The following is a 14,293-nucleotide window of genomic DNA, read 5'->3' on the forward strand; positions in this document are numbered from 1 at the left end:
GAGCAGGGCGGCGTGGTATTCCATGGTAGGTGCACGGGGGAGAGACACACAGCGTATCATTCGGCACATCGGAATCGAGGAGAATTTGCATCGGGCCTTCGAGGATGATGTGGACGTCTGGATGGTCATTGGCAGAACAAACGTGATGAACTTACTAATATCTGCCTACCGAGAATCGGCCATTCATACAATATTCAAGATCCTTACGGCGCAGCCCGCTATATAACACCCTTCCGCGGATCGAATCATCAGTCTTCTCAGGACCCTCGACCGCGGAACTCGCTTTTTTTCCAAGTTTACCAGGTTTCGGAGAATCGCTCTAACACATCTCGGCAAAATGACGATTCCGAAATCAATCTTGATCGTGTCTGTTTTGGGCTTGTTCGCCGTCGTTATGGCGCTACCGCAGCCACCCAAGTCGAGACGACCCGCTCCGGATTTCAAGGTTTGTCTCAGCCTCGTTGGAATATGGGGCGAACGTAAAGGGTGTCTGCAAATCACCTGACATTTTAAATTGCGCGCCACTTTTTTGTGGCAAACAGAGTACTAATCTTTGACAATTGGCATCAGGAAGCATTGCGGTTTAGTCATGGAGAATAACACCATCGAGCGACGCATAGAAATCGTGAAAATTCACTACAAAAAGTCCGCAGGTCTTTTGGTCATCATAACGCACCATCTCGCAACACTTTCAAAAGACTTTTCGAACCGTCTCTGCAAAATTTTCACCATTTTTGTAGTGAATTTTCACAATTTCTATGCGTTGCTCGATCGTGTTATTCTCCACGACTAAACCTCAATACTTCCTGATGCCAATTGTCAAGGATTAGTACTCTATGTGCGCCACAAAAAAAAAATGGCGCGCGATTTAAGATGTCAGGTCATTTTCAGACCACCAGTGTATTAGTTTCACCTTAATAAGATAACTAAAAGAAGAATGAAATTGTTATTTGGATCCTGCGTCTTGCAATCAATGCAAACATTTTTTATTTTGCATAAAGATCCGCAGTCTACTAATAATTAGACAGCAGATCTTCATGCAAAAAAAAACATTTTCCACCTGGATTACAACAAACTGGAGTGAAATAGAAATTTACTTTCTTTCAAAATATGTTTAATAAGTTGAAAATGAAGATCATCTCTAAATTGTTCTAATATTCTTACTGTTTTAAATTACACCAATTACAACTGCAAATCTAGTCAGAAAATTAGGATAAATCTACCAGAGATCTTTGCATTCATTTTTTTTCAATAATACTTGGCTGGGTTCGGGTAGTAGACGACCTGGAAAAGCCTCCAGACGATTTAAATAACGTTCGAATCACTATAAAGCAGAACAAGACTGGAGGACTGGAGCTGCCGGACAACGCGACGTTGATCAGGGAGAACATCGTGGACAACTTCTCCTGCCAGGACAGAATCTACGGATACTATGCCGACATGGAAAACGAGTGCCAGGTTTTCCACGTGTGCATGCCTCAGGCTAGAGGCTCGAGTAGGTGGAGCTTCATCTGTCCCGCGGAAACGGTGTTCAACCAGGTAAGACAATTAACTACCGGAGATGAACGCCTGTCTAGCTGTAGAGTAGAAACAAATTGCTATGAGACGTCCGGATAAGTTAGGATCAAAAAGAACATGGCATGCAGCAACTAGCTTCTGTAGAAACGTTCTATGATGCAGCTGACTGGAATGAAGCCTGTGATTTTAAATGTTCCTCTTTATATCGATCGTATAATTGTTAATAAAAGATGTACTAATGCTCTCGGCGCACAGGTTCGATCTAATTTTACATCAAAGCAATTTTGCAAATTGAATTAGATTTTCGACGTTTCGATCCGTGTTTAGATCATTTTTAAGAACAATAATTAACTAATTTGGAACAACGGACCTGTGATTTTAAATAGATCTAAAATGGTTCACGATGAAATTTGGTTCCGTTAGGCGACGTTCGTGTGCACGCGAACGGAAAACTCGATACCCTGCGAGGAATCCGAGAGCTTCTACAATTTGAACGAGGCGATCGGCAAGGAGGTGGAGGAGGAGGAGAACGACACCGATCAGGCGACCAAGGAAGCGGATTCGGTGGAGCCAATCTCCAGCAAACCACCCTCCAGGACTTCCAGGATTCTGAACCGGAAGAAATCGGCGCGACGTCAGTGATCTCTCACACCGAATAAAAATGGTTCTCGATTTAGACTGTGTATCGCGAGAGACCCTGAAGAATCGAATCTGCTTGCCCGAAACTCGATCGAGCGCGCTGGCTCGCCTAGCATTTAAGTATTAATCTAAAAAATTGTGGATGAGAGCGTGTAAAAAGTGTGCAATATATATATTTTAAATGTAATATTATGTAAATCCGCCGAGATACGTAAGCTTTGGAGCGTTGCAATAAATGGGTTAAAGTGTCCGTAAAAAATTTATTGTACGTAGCGTGTCGATACAGCTCGCTAATACTGACAATTGGATCACTATGATAATAAGTAAGTAGCCTTAGAGCGCGATTAACAGCGTTACACAAGTGTCCCAAGCCTAGAACCGGTGAGAAGATAATCATTCGATATCATTTCGCGATTGAACTGAAGCGACTTAACGGCTAGAACGAAACTTCTGCTACTAATTAATGCACGAGGAAAACGTGGGCGGTCGAACATCGACGCGCATCGCTTCGACGTCTATTTACAACAACTGATATGTGTCGATATTGGTTTTGCAGACTTAAACGTTACGACGGAAATAAATAACAGAAGCAAAGAGAAAAGAGAACGGTCTACTGTACAAAAATCGAAGATAAAGAGCACACGCACACACACACACAAAGCGGCTAGAGATTATAATCCAATCTGATTTTCCTTTTGCAAACGCGAAAGTCACCGAGAACGGACGGCGATCTTCGGCTCCTTCCCCCTACCTGGTATCTTTGGATAACTAGCCATTATGTCGTGGATAGGCAGTGCCTATGCCTCCTCTAAATGCCGATAAAATAATTAACAATCAACAGTCATCAATCTTCCCTCCTGCCCACACACGATCTCACGGCAAGCCTCTTTCGAAACAGAATCATCTTTTTTTCTTTGTTTTAAGCACAACTCGTGATACGATTCGTGCCTGGCCGAACCCCTAACGATTGATCGCCTAAACTAAAACACTCAAACATTGAACAACGAACGTAACAGGAATAGTGTGTATCAGATTTCAACGAGTTCACGTTTATTTCCGTGGTGTATGCTATTTCGCTTTGTACAAGGGTGAATTCTATTTACAATCGTACGTGCACGCGATCTGATGATCGCTTGCTTCGTTAACAGCAGATTTAACCCTCATTCGTCCCATCAATTTGAATGGAAAACGTCGAAACGTAATTGTTTACCTCTATCTTTCACCACCGTGTCTATTTGACACCGAGCGACAGATTCAGGGACGAATGAGGATTAATCTGCCAGTCTAATTTCGCGAGGATTAACCCTCGAGTGGATTTAGCGGAGAGATAAACAGAGAGTTAATCGAACCTCTTGTTCTATGAATTCTTCCACAGTTGTGGCGATCAGAACTTCTTTTTCAAAACAGTCCACAATTCAAAAGAAACGCAGAATAATATCAGTGGACCAACTAATCCCTCAGATAACCGCATCAACATTAAACAATTATTATTACAAAGATAGTCTACTCTCTTGTTCTGTGATCTCTTTTGCAGCTGAACATTTTTGTCATGCACGATTTCACGAAAAGGAAAAAGTCCATAATTCAAAAGAAAGATTTCCCACAGCATTGTAATCACAGTACAATAACAGAGGACCAACTAAACATTAAACAATTATTATTATAAAATAGTCCACTCAAGTGTCAATGCTTCTCGCAAACTAATTAACTTAAACCTAGAAATATGCTCTGTACAGACATGAATGATCTCCCGCGGTACCCTGTGCGGTCCTCCGAGGTCCTTTCATGAAACAATTGAACTGAATCAACAAAGAAATAAAACTCGAATGACAAAAAAGTAACTAGGCCTCGGAGTCCATGGCCAAGTCAGCCTCCATCTCCTCGGGACTCCTCAAATCGATGGCGAACCTCTTCTTCGCGGCACTGCCAGCCATCTCTGCCATTTTATCCTGCGCTTTGACAGTCCTCGAGTAAATCTCGAAGGCAGTGGCCAGCGCGTAGGTCAGCTGTCTCGCGTGATGCTTCGACTCGCAGACGAACCCATGGCACTCGAATGGCGAGACTCTCCTGAAGTTCTCCGTTTCCCTGACCACGATCATGGAGAACACCCTGGTGTAGACGAGATCCTGAACACCGTAGGAGATTGTTTCTATGGCGTACATCCTGCTGAAGCTGCTCTCCTGTTTCCGTTTCTCGATAGGTAGGAGAGCTACGCCGTCTTGAGAGACGACCAGCTTGATCAGAGGCAGCATGGTGTTGGTCGGTAAGGCCTTCGCGGCAGCCACCATGTTATCGACGGGCCTCCTCGTGTGCTTGATGCCCCAGAGGCCCCTCGCATCATGCGAGCCCAAATATTTCACCTGAAAAGAACTCCCCTTTAGTCTCCCACGCGCGCCTTTGCTCAGGTAGATAATTAAGCCTATGCGGAGCCTTGGGCCCTTTATACACTGTATGGGAAAGGGTTTCAGTCGATCCCGACGGACCCACAGCGAGAGGAAGCATATTTCGTAAAGAAATTCGAAAACATCGGGCCCATTGTCATGAAAATTGCCGGGGATAAAGGACCCCACTTCTACTTTGATTTTAAGGAATTTCAATCTTGGTAATTTGTGTCGATTGTTCGTGGAGAGTTTAGGAATATTTCGAAGAGTAGTAGGGGTTCTACTGGGCCTTACGGGGCCGTAGGAGAGGCAGCTAGTAAAAAAGAAAAGTGTTTTGCGGAACCCATTCCATGGAGATTGTTGATGAAAAAGATATTAGTTCGAGAGATTGTCGGAGGTTTTTCGAATGGGCCTTAGAGGGACAGTAAAAAGTGTGGGGCATTTTATAAAGAAATTAAGAACCCATTGTTACAGTAATTACTAGTGAAAGGTATTAGAGGGGACGATAAAATTATCGCAGATCGCTGGAGATTACCAACGGAAGAATTCGAGCGGGCCTTAGGGGCCCCAGAGACCGGCAGAGTGGGAGGTAGAAATCGTAGCTGGTTTCGTAGAAAAGTGAGGAACCACAGGGTCCATTGTCCCGTTGAAGAGGACGTCAGTGTGCTCGGAGAGATGGCAAGAATGTCTATCCGGCGAACCTGCGGGCTTTAAACCGGCGAGCGCAAGCAGGTAAAAGGTAAACAACGAAATATATATACCTGGAACACCTGAGGCAAGTCGGTGGAACCCTCGAAGACGTTGTTGTCGATGGATAGCCGGGACAATCTCGACACGAGGTCCTTCTTTTTGTCGGTGGTGGACACGGGGCTCTTCTCTTTCTTCATCTCGTCCGTGGTCTGACCTCTCTGCGTTAGAAACACGTTTTCGTCTGATAGAATTCGGAGCCGAGTGAAGCTAGTTATTATCGCGGAACCTCGAAGACAGTCGAAGATGCGACGATGTTGATCGAATCGCGGAACGAACGTTGCTTTGAGAACCTCGGACGATCGGTTAATGGAATAATGGGCTCTCAAGGTTGATCGGTACTCACTGGACTGTTATCTAACTGGCAGGCTCTCCGCGTCTGTCCAGGCTTCACTTTCAGGTGATACTCGACCACGTTCGGTATGTTCGGCGGGTTGGAAACGACTGAAGAAGCCGGAGAGGACGAAGAGGCGGTCGCTGCCCGCTCAGGGACGGCGTTTCCGGCTTCGGTCGCCCCGGATAACGGCGCTGTCATCACCGATCCAGACCCACCAACCATCTCTCCTCCCGCCTAACGAATTTCAAAATTTACCCCTCTTTCACTCTGGCCGTTGACCGGCCCGCCCGTAACCACCGACATTTTTTTGTTCCCGTCGCTTTTTTTTCTACTGTTTACCGGTCACACTACTGACCATGCACAAAGACTAGCTGGCAATTGTTCCTCGACATTAAATATCAAAGTTACCAACAGGAAGCAATCCCCCCTCGATCTTTTCAGGGAAACAAAATTCCATTGAATTTAACACTGGAAGTACAACGCATTCGTGGTTGTCATTGTTCACGATGTTTCAATTTGTTTTCTTGTAGGATCAGGATGTTTGCGAGTCACGAGTCCGACTCGCTCTGCAATGTTTTGAAACGTACCGCGTAATGTTATCGAAGGATATTTATCGCGAGACAATATTTGGAAGAAATTAGCTTGGTCAGGAAAATTTTGTTTCGCTGAAAGGTACTTTATTTGTTCAAAAAAATGTATTGCTTCACGGACCTTCCTTCGTGTTCCATCTACATAGCCGATCCAAAACAGATGGTATAAGTCTGTTATTATCCTTGCAATTAATTTTCATTGATATTATTTATTGACACGTCCCATGCCACGTGTACCACCGTTGGTAAACATTGAACGAATATTATACAGTGAGGGACGAAAGTATTCGTACACTCTTTAAAACAGAATAGCTTTTTTATGATTGTACCAAACGACCCGATTTTTTATAATCAATTAGAAGCATTAGTTTACGAAATGATATGCGAAAAAGATTTTCGAATAATTATAATTTACAATATATGTTACATGCAAAAATAAAAAAGGCATTTTTTAAGACTTTTATATTTCGGTCCTTAATGAAAATTTGAAATATATGCATTTGATATTGAAATCGATTAACATACACGACTTTTGATCAGTTTCTGTTTAAAATCCACAGAATCGTAATCCACAGAAGCGTCAACCGATTTCGATGAAATTTTCAGCATGAGCATAACTAACATAGGTCTACAAAACATATATTTCAAATTTTCACACACCCATTAAGGGCCCAAATAAAAAAGTTTTAAAAACTGCCTTTTTAATTTTTTCAAAATCTTTATCGCATATCATTTCGTAAACCAATGCTTCTAATTGATTAATTAATTAATTATTTATTTATTGATGCCATAAACCTATTTTGGTTTATATAGCATACATTACTATAACACTGTGCAAAAGAATAGAGTTCTAATTGATTATAAAAAAACAGGTCGTTTGAAACAATTATAAAAGAGTTATTCTGTTTTAAAGGGTGTACGAATGCATTCATCCCCCACTGTATATCCATTCAGGCTGTCATATTTATTGAATGCGCTAAAAACATATATTTTATAACAAGTTTCCAATGCCTCGTTCTTTTATTGGAAATATATTCCACAGTATTAAACAATGCAGCACAGAACAAAGCACATAAGTTTGTTTAATTATCGAGCAAGAACGGCTCGGCACGGAACGTGTTGATTGCATTTATGTCGAAAAAACTGCGTGGAGAGCGGGAATTTTGGAAAAACGCACCGCGGTTGAGGAGGGGCCGTGCTCCGCTGTGACGTTCGAGGGGAACAGGAACTTGTCGAGGATAGCTTTGTCCCTCTTAGTGAAGCCGAAGTCCTCGTCCTCCATAGCCCTCAGAACTCTCGGCTCTGTCGCAAATAGAATCAATCCTTGTTATCGTTGCCGGGGATCACCTGCCTCATAACCCAAGGACAACGTTGAATATATTCGCTGGGAAGAAGGAGTGAAATTTATTCGTTGGAATTCCAGGGTGGAGCGAGCGAAACGACCGAGAAATTGCTGCCGCGGTTCGACCGGCTGTCTTAGGGGTACCGGTGAAAAAAGAAGAAAAGTGGGGAAACGTTGGGGTAGGGGAAAGGGGGAAGATTCACCCCTCGCGTCATTATCGTCATCGTTGAGCGTCCCGAAAACGCGTTCAGCCGGGGAATTAAAAACGGGCTTAACGTCTCGGCTTAAAACGGAAAACAGCTGTCGCGCGGCGAGGCGCAGCGTGGCACGCGTTGCACGCGTTGCACCTTGCGCGCTGCACTCGATCGTTTCTCTCGCTCTCTTTCCGTCTGGCCTTCGACCACCGTTTCGACTCGCTACAAAAACAACCGATCCTCGAATCATTATCGACAAGCCACGCGGATCGTTTCCCTATCATCGATAAGCATTAACCCTCATCCGTCCCTCGTTTCACGAACTCAGTTTGACCCTCGATGTAGAATTTACACGGTGATAAAACGTTGATAAGGTAAACAGCTATTTTTCGAGGTTTTTTTAGTCAAATTGTCGAGTAAACTGCGGATTTTATGCATTCATGACAAAAATGGGAACATCGATGTATTAGTCGTAGCCTATGAACGTTATTGAAATGTAATTTGCAATAATTAGACTGCGGATTTTATGCATTTATGAAAAAAATGGGTACACACAATTTAAAGCCGTGGACATGTTAACAATATTTTGAGGGCATCAATGTACCAGTTTCAGCTTAATAGGATAATTAAAAGAATGCAATTTTTATTTGGCTCCTACGTCCTGCAACCAATGCAAATATTCTTTATTTAGCATAAAGATCCGCAGTCTAGTAATAATAATTATTATATACAAATAACAGAAGCGTATTTAAACTTATTTCGAGAAAACTGTGTGAAATTGGCATAAGGGTTAACGTCCAACCGAACAGAAAATAATTTTCTGAATGAAATAGAAACTGTAGCTGGTTCGTATCAGTGTTTTCCCATGTTTTATAGATTTGTACAATTATACACGTTCACAAGAATTCCAGTTGTCATTGTAACACTATCTTCGTAGAAGCTAGTACACGTTTGAGGAAGTTTTATGTTAAAATGAAAGGATAATGCGAGACGGTAGAATGTCAAAGAGCAAGGTAAGGGAGATAAGCCGGTGTTATAGAAGACTTTTGCACACAATCGTGCAAGATCGAATGTGAGAGCCCCTGGGTATGCAATCTGTCAGTAATACACGACTACATGCGCGCGAACGACACTGTTTACCTTAATCGCTTATGAGAAAGAATGTGTAAAATGCGGGCAACAGATACGTGAATTAATTTTCCAGTAGTGAGCACTCGCGTTTCAGAGTAACAATTACGATCGAATAAATGTTATTAAAATGCTGGAGGAATAAACGAGTGAACGAGAGTGACGGGGCAGGATAGGGAACGATCTCTGTGTGATCTCGGTGAACAGGTTAATCGGACGAAACGGATGTGAGAAGGTAAAACCGCGATGGTATCGGGGTTTGGGTGAGCGTACACGGGGGGCTTGGCTGTTTAACGGGCCGGAAATGAGTCAGGTGACCGATAGTCAGGTGGAAAAGGGATTCGTTAATGTATTCCGGCCGTTGTTGGTCAGGTGTGGGCATTCTGTTGTGCGGCCCGTTGTTCAACGCCCGGTGAATCTCGTGCGCAGTTACCGTTTCGGAAATGCGCGGGCGCGCTGCTTTTTGCGACCGAGCGACGCAGAAATTCAAGAACGAAGGTCGAAGCTGGCCTACTCGACGACGCATTCGTGAAATATTATGCCGCGAAACCCGATAACGTAAAAGAGAACGAAGAGACGGGAGCAGCGAATTAACGAGAAAGCGATTCTCGATCGAACTGCTCCGATGAAAGTTGTTCGATTCGCCTCGATTTCGCGGACACCGTGTAGGTCGCCGGCGTTCGTACACCTGTCGTCCAATTACACCCGCGTACAATGCTAGAACTTTGTTAACGCGCGTGTCCATGTACCGGGTGCTCGGGAAGTACGCGACTTTCGCAAATTTTTGGAGAATTCGTTGGACGAACGGATCGAAGCTGTTCGTACGATGTCTGCCGGCGAAAAGAAAAAGATACGTCGTCGGTGGTAACGGTACCGATCCAGGATGAAATGGAGCAATAGACAGTCACTGGCTCGTTATTACGGTTTTCCGAGATTTCCGTTACACCTCGAGATATCGGACTTCTTCGAGTTCCAACGACAAAACCGATCGCGATCTTCCGTGTTCCACTTACACATTTTTGACCGGTGCGTCACCTTCTTTGTTCCAGATCCGCGCTCGTATTGTTATAGATATCGAGGTAAGCGACCCTTGATAACTAATCTCTTGGAAACACGACGATCAGATGATCGTCACCTTGTGATGATTCATAATTGTAGAGTAATTCAATTTCAATGTATTTAAAGCAACACAACTTTGCCTTGTAAGATCCGATAGTCTCTGTTTGGTTTCACGTTGATAAGGTAAAAAAATGTTTATTATAAAATACGAAGGGATCATTTGTATTCGGTACACTGCGGATTTTATGCATTGAAGAGGACTGCGACGTAACGTGTCCGTTCAAAGAGTAAAACTCGCTTCAATAAAGAAACGATTGAATAAATTAGCCGGGAACAGCACAATAACGTATTACAGGCGGAGTTTGATGAACGATAGAAACTATACACGGGAAGTGGAGAACAAGAGCGATTCCCTTTTCGTTTCGAGCCCACGGGAGGGTAACAGCGATACCGGAAGCGGCGGTGGATGGGTGTCTGACCGGAAACAGTTACACTGGTGTCACGATCGAGCCGCAACGACGCGCGTCTCCCGTTGTCGCCGGTTTAAAACCGTACCAGGCTGCCTCGCGTTTGCTCGAATTGATCGCAGCACTCGAGCCCCTTCGAGTCGTAACACATAACCGACCGGTGATTATTGCATAATTTTGAAAAATCTATGGTACAATGCTAAACACTTTTCAATGTAACCTTCAATAGCAACAGCAATTTTTATTGTGAACTAACAAGTCACCCTCAATAACGTCATCTAATAGTTTCATTTAAGATTGTAATGTAAAAGAAAATTTCTGTGCTTTCTTTTGGATCAGCACAATTATTGAAAGTCCTATTAATAGGCTTTCGGTAGGTAAAGTGTTAAATACGTTTATGTGATTTTCATGAAGCAATGTTAAAGGAAGAGAGAAATATCTATATTTAGTTTCGCATAAAAAACCGCAGTCTAATTAGAACCTTTGCACAATTACGACTAGACAGCGGATCTTCACGCAAAATAAAAATGTTGTACCCTGAAGTGGAAGTTTATTTTTTGTAATGGTTTTACTTTTTTTAATTACATGCTCTTGTTTTTGTAATAAACGCATCAAACCCGCTAATTATAACTAGACGGATTATGCATTTATGAAGAAATTAACTAGATGAAATATAAAACGGTGAAAGATTAGAAAAATCCAGGAATATTCTCATGATCTTTTCAATGTGAAAAATCTATTAAGGGATGAAGTGAATTTTTATTTAAGTCCTGCTGACCAAAATCATTGCAAAATATATTTATTTTACGTTGAGTAAAACTGTGAATAGCGTAGTATGAGTATGGCACAGATGGCACGAACCTAACCGAAAATTGGCCGGGCACGTAGCGCGCGTTTAATCACCGGTTCGCAGAACGACGAGACCCGTAATTAATTAATACGAGCGTGAATGAACGAACACGGTTTCCCGATGACCGAATCGCTGGGACGAAATGAGATAATTCACCGGCGTTCCCTGGCGAGGGTTCTCACGGTATCGCGATACACCACCTCGCCGATGTAAAACGCGGAAGGAGGAACTTTCCGAGGATCGAAGAAAACCAGACCGCATTCCCTAGGCGTAATAACGATACCCATTTCCATTCGAAGTATCAGGTAGAAGAGCGGCTCCGGAGTATTGTTCGTTCTCTTATCTACGGCAAATAACGTCGTCGGGGAGATAACGAGATTTTATTGGCGTCGCGGTGGGATTCGGTCGCTTCACCGGACAGGTGATAAACAAGTCGCAGATGTGGCGACAAGTGAGAGAAATAGTAAACAGCCACACCTGGACCTCGGTTATAATTTACCTGTAATCATTTGCAATTCGTAGACAACCAGTGTTGGGCAATAAATAATTATTTAAATAAAAATTTCAATAACAAGTTATTTGTTATTATTTGGATATTCAAATAAAAAGCAAAAATAATTTATATTTATTATTTGAGCAAGAGTCTAAATGAATAATTAAAAATAATAAAGTTAATTGTTATTTACAAATACAATTTCAGTTATCATTTGTATTGACAAATAATAAATTAAATTGTATTTTTTTATAGGCAGCTAGACCCTCCGAACGGGCCCGACCACTGGCGGTATGCCTGAAAAGGTTGCTATAGCAGACAAAAAACGCGCACGTGTTTATTGTATACATATACAAAATACAAGAAATAAGAGAACACCAAAAACTATTTATTTGATTTCCACCTCGATCCAAATAATAAATAATCTTTTATTTGCAAAGAAGAAATAATAAATGGATCACTTTTGGAATTATTTAAATAAAAAGTTTAGTTATTATTTGCAATTAAAATCACACGTTCATTTATTATTTAAAATAAAATTCGCCCAACACTGTAGACAACTAGTACCACTTCGTGATGCTGTAGATATTTAGCGAATATGAAATATGAATATGATTCATACCAACCGGCTAATGCCCTTGATGACGATCAAGTATTGTTCTTCCTCGAGATATACGATTCAACATACTCTCGATAGAAAATGCAATGCAGCTATTTTAACCCTTAGCGCTCGAGTGGTGACTCAGAGTCGCCACTAAAAATTGCTGTAGCATTATTGAAATATTGCTATCTACTCGATTACTAAACATTTAAATATTGTATGAGGAATTATATCAATTTTATATTCATACAAAGAGATAAATTAATATAGAATGGAATTATTCTAGGTCGGAAGAAACGTTTAATTTTCGAGTTAAAATAGCTCCGAGTACAAAGTGTTAACCAATAATGTGTGTATTTGAGTAATAATTGGTCGAACTAATGTGATTACAATAATGTGCGTGTGTATTCGAGTAATAATTGTTCTATAGTCGTTCTAGAACACATTATATTTATAATTGTTTGAATTATGCACCGTTAATATTAGTTGTAAGTGTTTGTTGCTAGTATTAAGACGTTCGAGATAAGGCATGTTAACAAACAGAAGACAGTACCTCGCTGTAAACCGAGCAACGCGCAAATTTAATAAACAACATTCATAAAAAAAAACCCTACAATTTCAAGAAGACAATCAATTAAATGTTCCCCGACCGGTTAGCGATTTGTTTAGGCCTGTTACCCGAAAATGGGACAGGTAACTAAAGACGTTTACCTGGCCAGCGGCTGTTGCAACGGCAATTGACATCACGACGTGGCCGATGCGCTCGATGCACGCGGCGCCTCGGCCACAGGTGCAATCTCAGGTGATCTCGATGCGAATGCAGCTGCGGCACGCGTCCTACGTGTTGCTCCTGGTATCCGGAAACATGCTCTTCCCTCGTCGACTGTTCGAATCCACAAGACTCACGATCGATCCGCGCTCGATCGACCGCGAAACCGTTCTGAGGATCGACCGATCTAGGATCTAGGATCGGCGAACGATCGACAGCCCCGAGAACCAGCCAGCCAGCACAGCGGTACGCGCGCACTGTCGCGAGTACGCGCGACTGAAAATCTGGGACAGGCCGCGGCTCGAGTTCGACCCGCGTCGACTGATAATACTGAACTGCCAACCATAAGCCCGCTGCCACGACGCACGCGTGCGTACTGATCCCATCCAGATCCGACGCTCTATCATATCGATAATCGAACCGCTCGATCCGTTCAATCGGAACAACCAGATCTTGATCTCCTTCTTACAGAATTGCGATTATCCCTTTGATCGCTGAATTTGCGGACTCACTGTAATTAGTACTTATTGGAATAGTTGAAATTTTCAATCTTGCGAGTATCATAATTTCGAACTATCTCTTCTGAGAGGATTCTGATCCTCTCGAAGAGGATATCCGAGTTACTGATTAAATTGAACATGTTTCCTTCGGGAGACAGTCGAATGCAAAGTGTTAATAGGTTCTGTTTAACTTTTAATTACTCGCATATGATACTTGCAGTCTCAAAACTTTAAATTTAGTGTTTCAAGCATAAACGAAGGTGTCGACTGCACTTGCAAATATTTATTTTGCATTGAAGAATCAGGTCGATCGGAAAGTAATTTCGTTTATCATGTAGAGATGGCATTCCTTCCATTTGTAATTACTAGACTGCGGATCTTTATGCAAAATAAAAATTGAAGAATGTTATTTCTTCCCTTAATGATTTTAATTTTTACAATAATAAGGGAGAAATCATACCTCGACATGTTGAATTTTCTAAATTTTCTAATCTTTTTGAATTTCATCTACTTAAGTTTGCTGTAAACGCATAAAGATCCGCAGTCTAGTAATTTAAAAGTAGAAGTAATTTCGTTTATCATACAGAGATGGCAATCCTTCCATTTGTAATTATTAGACGTTGGATCTCTATGCAAAATAAAAATTATAAGAATGTTATTTCTTCCCTTAATGATTTT

The 14,293-nt window shown here is 42.0% G+C and overlaps 2 protein-coding genes across 5 annotated transcripts; one reads left to right on the top strand and one right to left on the bottom strand.

The window, feature by feature from the left end:
* Nucleotides 1-234: 234 nt before the first annotated feature.
* LOC143214939 (uncharacterized) lies at nt 235-3,975 on the top strand. 2 transcript variants are annotated; one of them, XM_076436534.1, is made up of 3 exons: nt 235-445; nt 1,333-1,539; nt 1,942-3,975. In XM_076436534.1, exons 1-3 carry the CDS (start codon nt 338-340, stop codon nt 2,158-2,160), a joined length of 534 nt encoding a protein of 177 aa, XP_076292649.1. In that variant the 5' UTR covers nt 235-337; the 3' UTR covers nt 2,161-3,975. The 2 variants fall into 2 exon arrangements, with proteins under 2 accessions (XP_076292649.1, XP_076292650.1); XM_076436535.1 differs by having other exon boundaries at nt 236-445; nt 1,336-1,539; nt 1,942-3,972.
* On the bottom strand, nt 2,398-13,983 carry LOC143214936 (uncharacterized). 3 transcript variants are annotated; one of them, XM_076436527.1, is made up of 5 exons: nt 13,058-13,980; nt 7,390-7,514; nt 5,632-5,856; nt 5,300-5,446; nt 2,398-4,517 (listed from the first exon to the last, which is right to left on the bottom strand). In XM_076436527.1, exons 2-5 carry the CDS (start codon nt 7,492-7,494, stop codon nt 3,999-4,001), a joined length of 996 nt encoding a protein of 331 aa, XP_076292642.1. In that variant the 5' UTR covers nt 7,495-7,514; nt 13,058-13,980; the 3' UTR covers nt 2,398-3,998. The 3 variants fall into 3 exon arrangements, with proteins under 3 accessions (XP_076292642.1, XP_076292646.1, XP_076292643.1); XM_076436531.1 differs by lacking the exon at nt 7,390-7,514 and having other exon boundaries at nt 13,058-13,983; XM_076436528.1 differs by lacking the exon at nt 13,058-13,980 and having other exon boundaries at nt 7,390-13,034.
* Between the last annotated feature and the right edge of the window lie 310 nt (nt 13,984-14,293).

The sequence above is a fragment of the Lasioglossum baleicum genome, chromosome 13 (genome assembly GCF_051020765.1).
Source record: "Lasioglossum baleicum chromosome 13, iyLasBale1, whole genome shotgun sequence".
In the NCBI taxonomy this organism is placed as follows: Eukaryota; Metazoa; Arthropoda; class Insecta; order Hymenoptera; family Halictidae; genus Lasioglossum; species Lasioglossum baleicum.

What these genes read in the sequence shown, in the direction of transcription:
- LOC143214939 (XM_076436534.1), top strand. Translation starts at nt 338, where the DNA reads ATGACGATTCCGAAATCAATCTTGATCGTGTCTGTTTTGGGCTTGTTC. An exon ending in GACCCGCTCCGGATTTCAAG is followed by an intron (nt 446 to 1,332) that starts GTTTGTCTCAGC and finishes ATCACTATAAAG; the next exon opens with CAGAACAAGACTGGAGGACT. An exon ending in CGGAAACGGTGTTCAACCAG is followed by an intron (nt 1,540 to 1,941) that starts GTAAGACAATTA and finishes TGGTTCCGTTAG; the next exon opens with GCGACGTTCGTGTGCACGCG.
- LOC143214936 (XM_076436527.1), bottom strand. Translation starts at nt 7,494, where the DNA reads ATGGAGGACGAGGACTTCGGCTTCACTAAGAGGGACAAAGCTATCCTC. An exon ending in ACGGCCCCTCCTCAACCGCG is followed by an intron (nt 5,857 to 7,389) that starts GTGCGTTTTTCC and finishes GAAATTCGTTAG; the next exon opens with GCGGGAGGAGAGATGGTTGG. An exon ending in ACTTGCCTCAGGTGTTCCAG is followed by an intron (nt 4,518 to 5,299) that starts GTATATATATTT and finishes AGTTCTTTTCAG; the next exon opens with GTGAAATATTTGGGCTCGCA.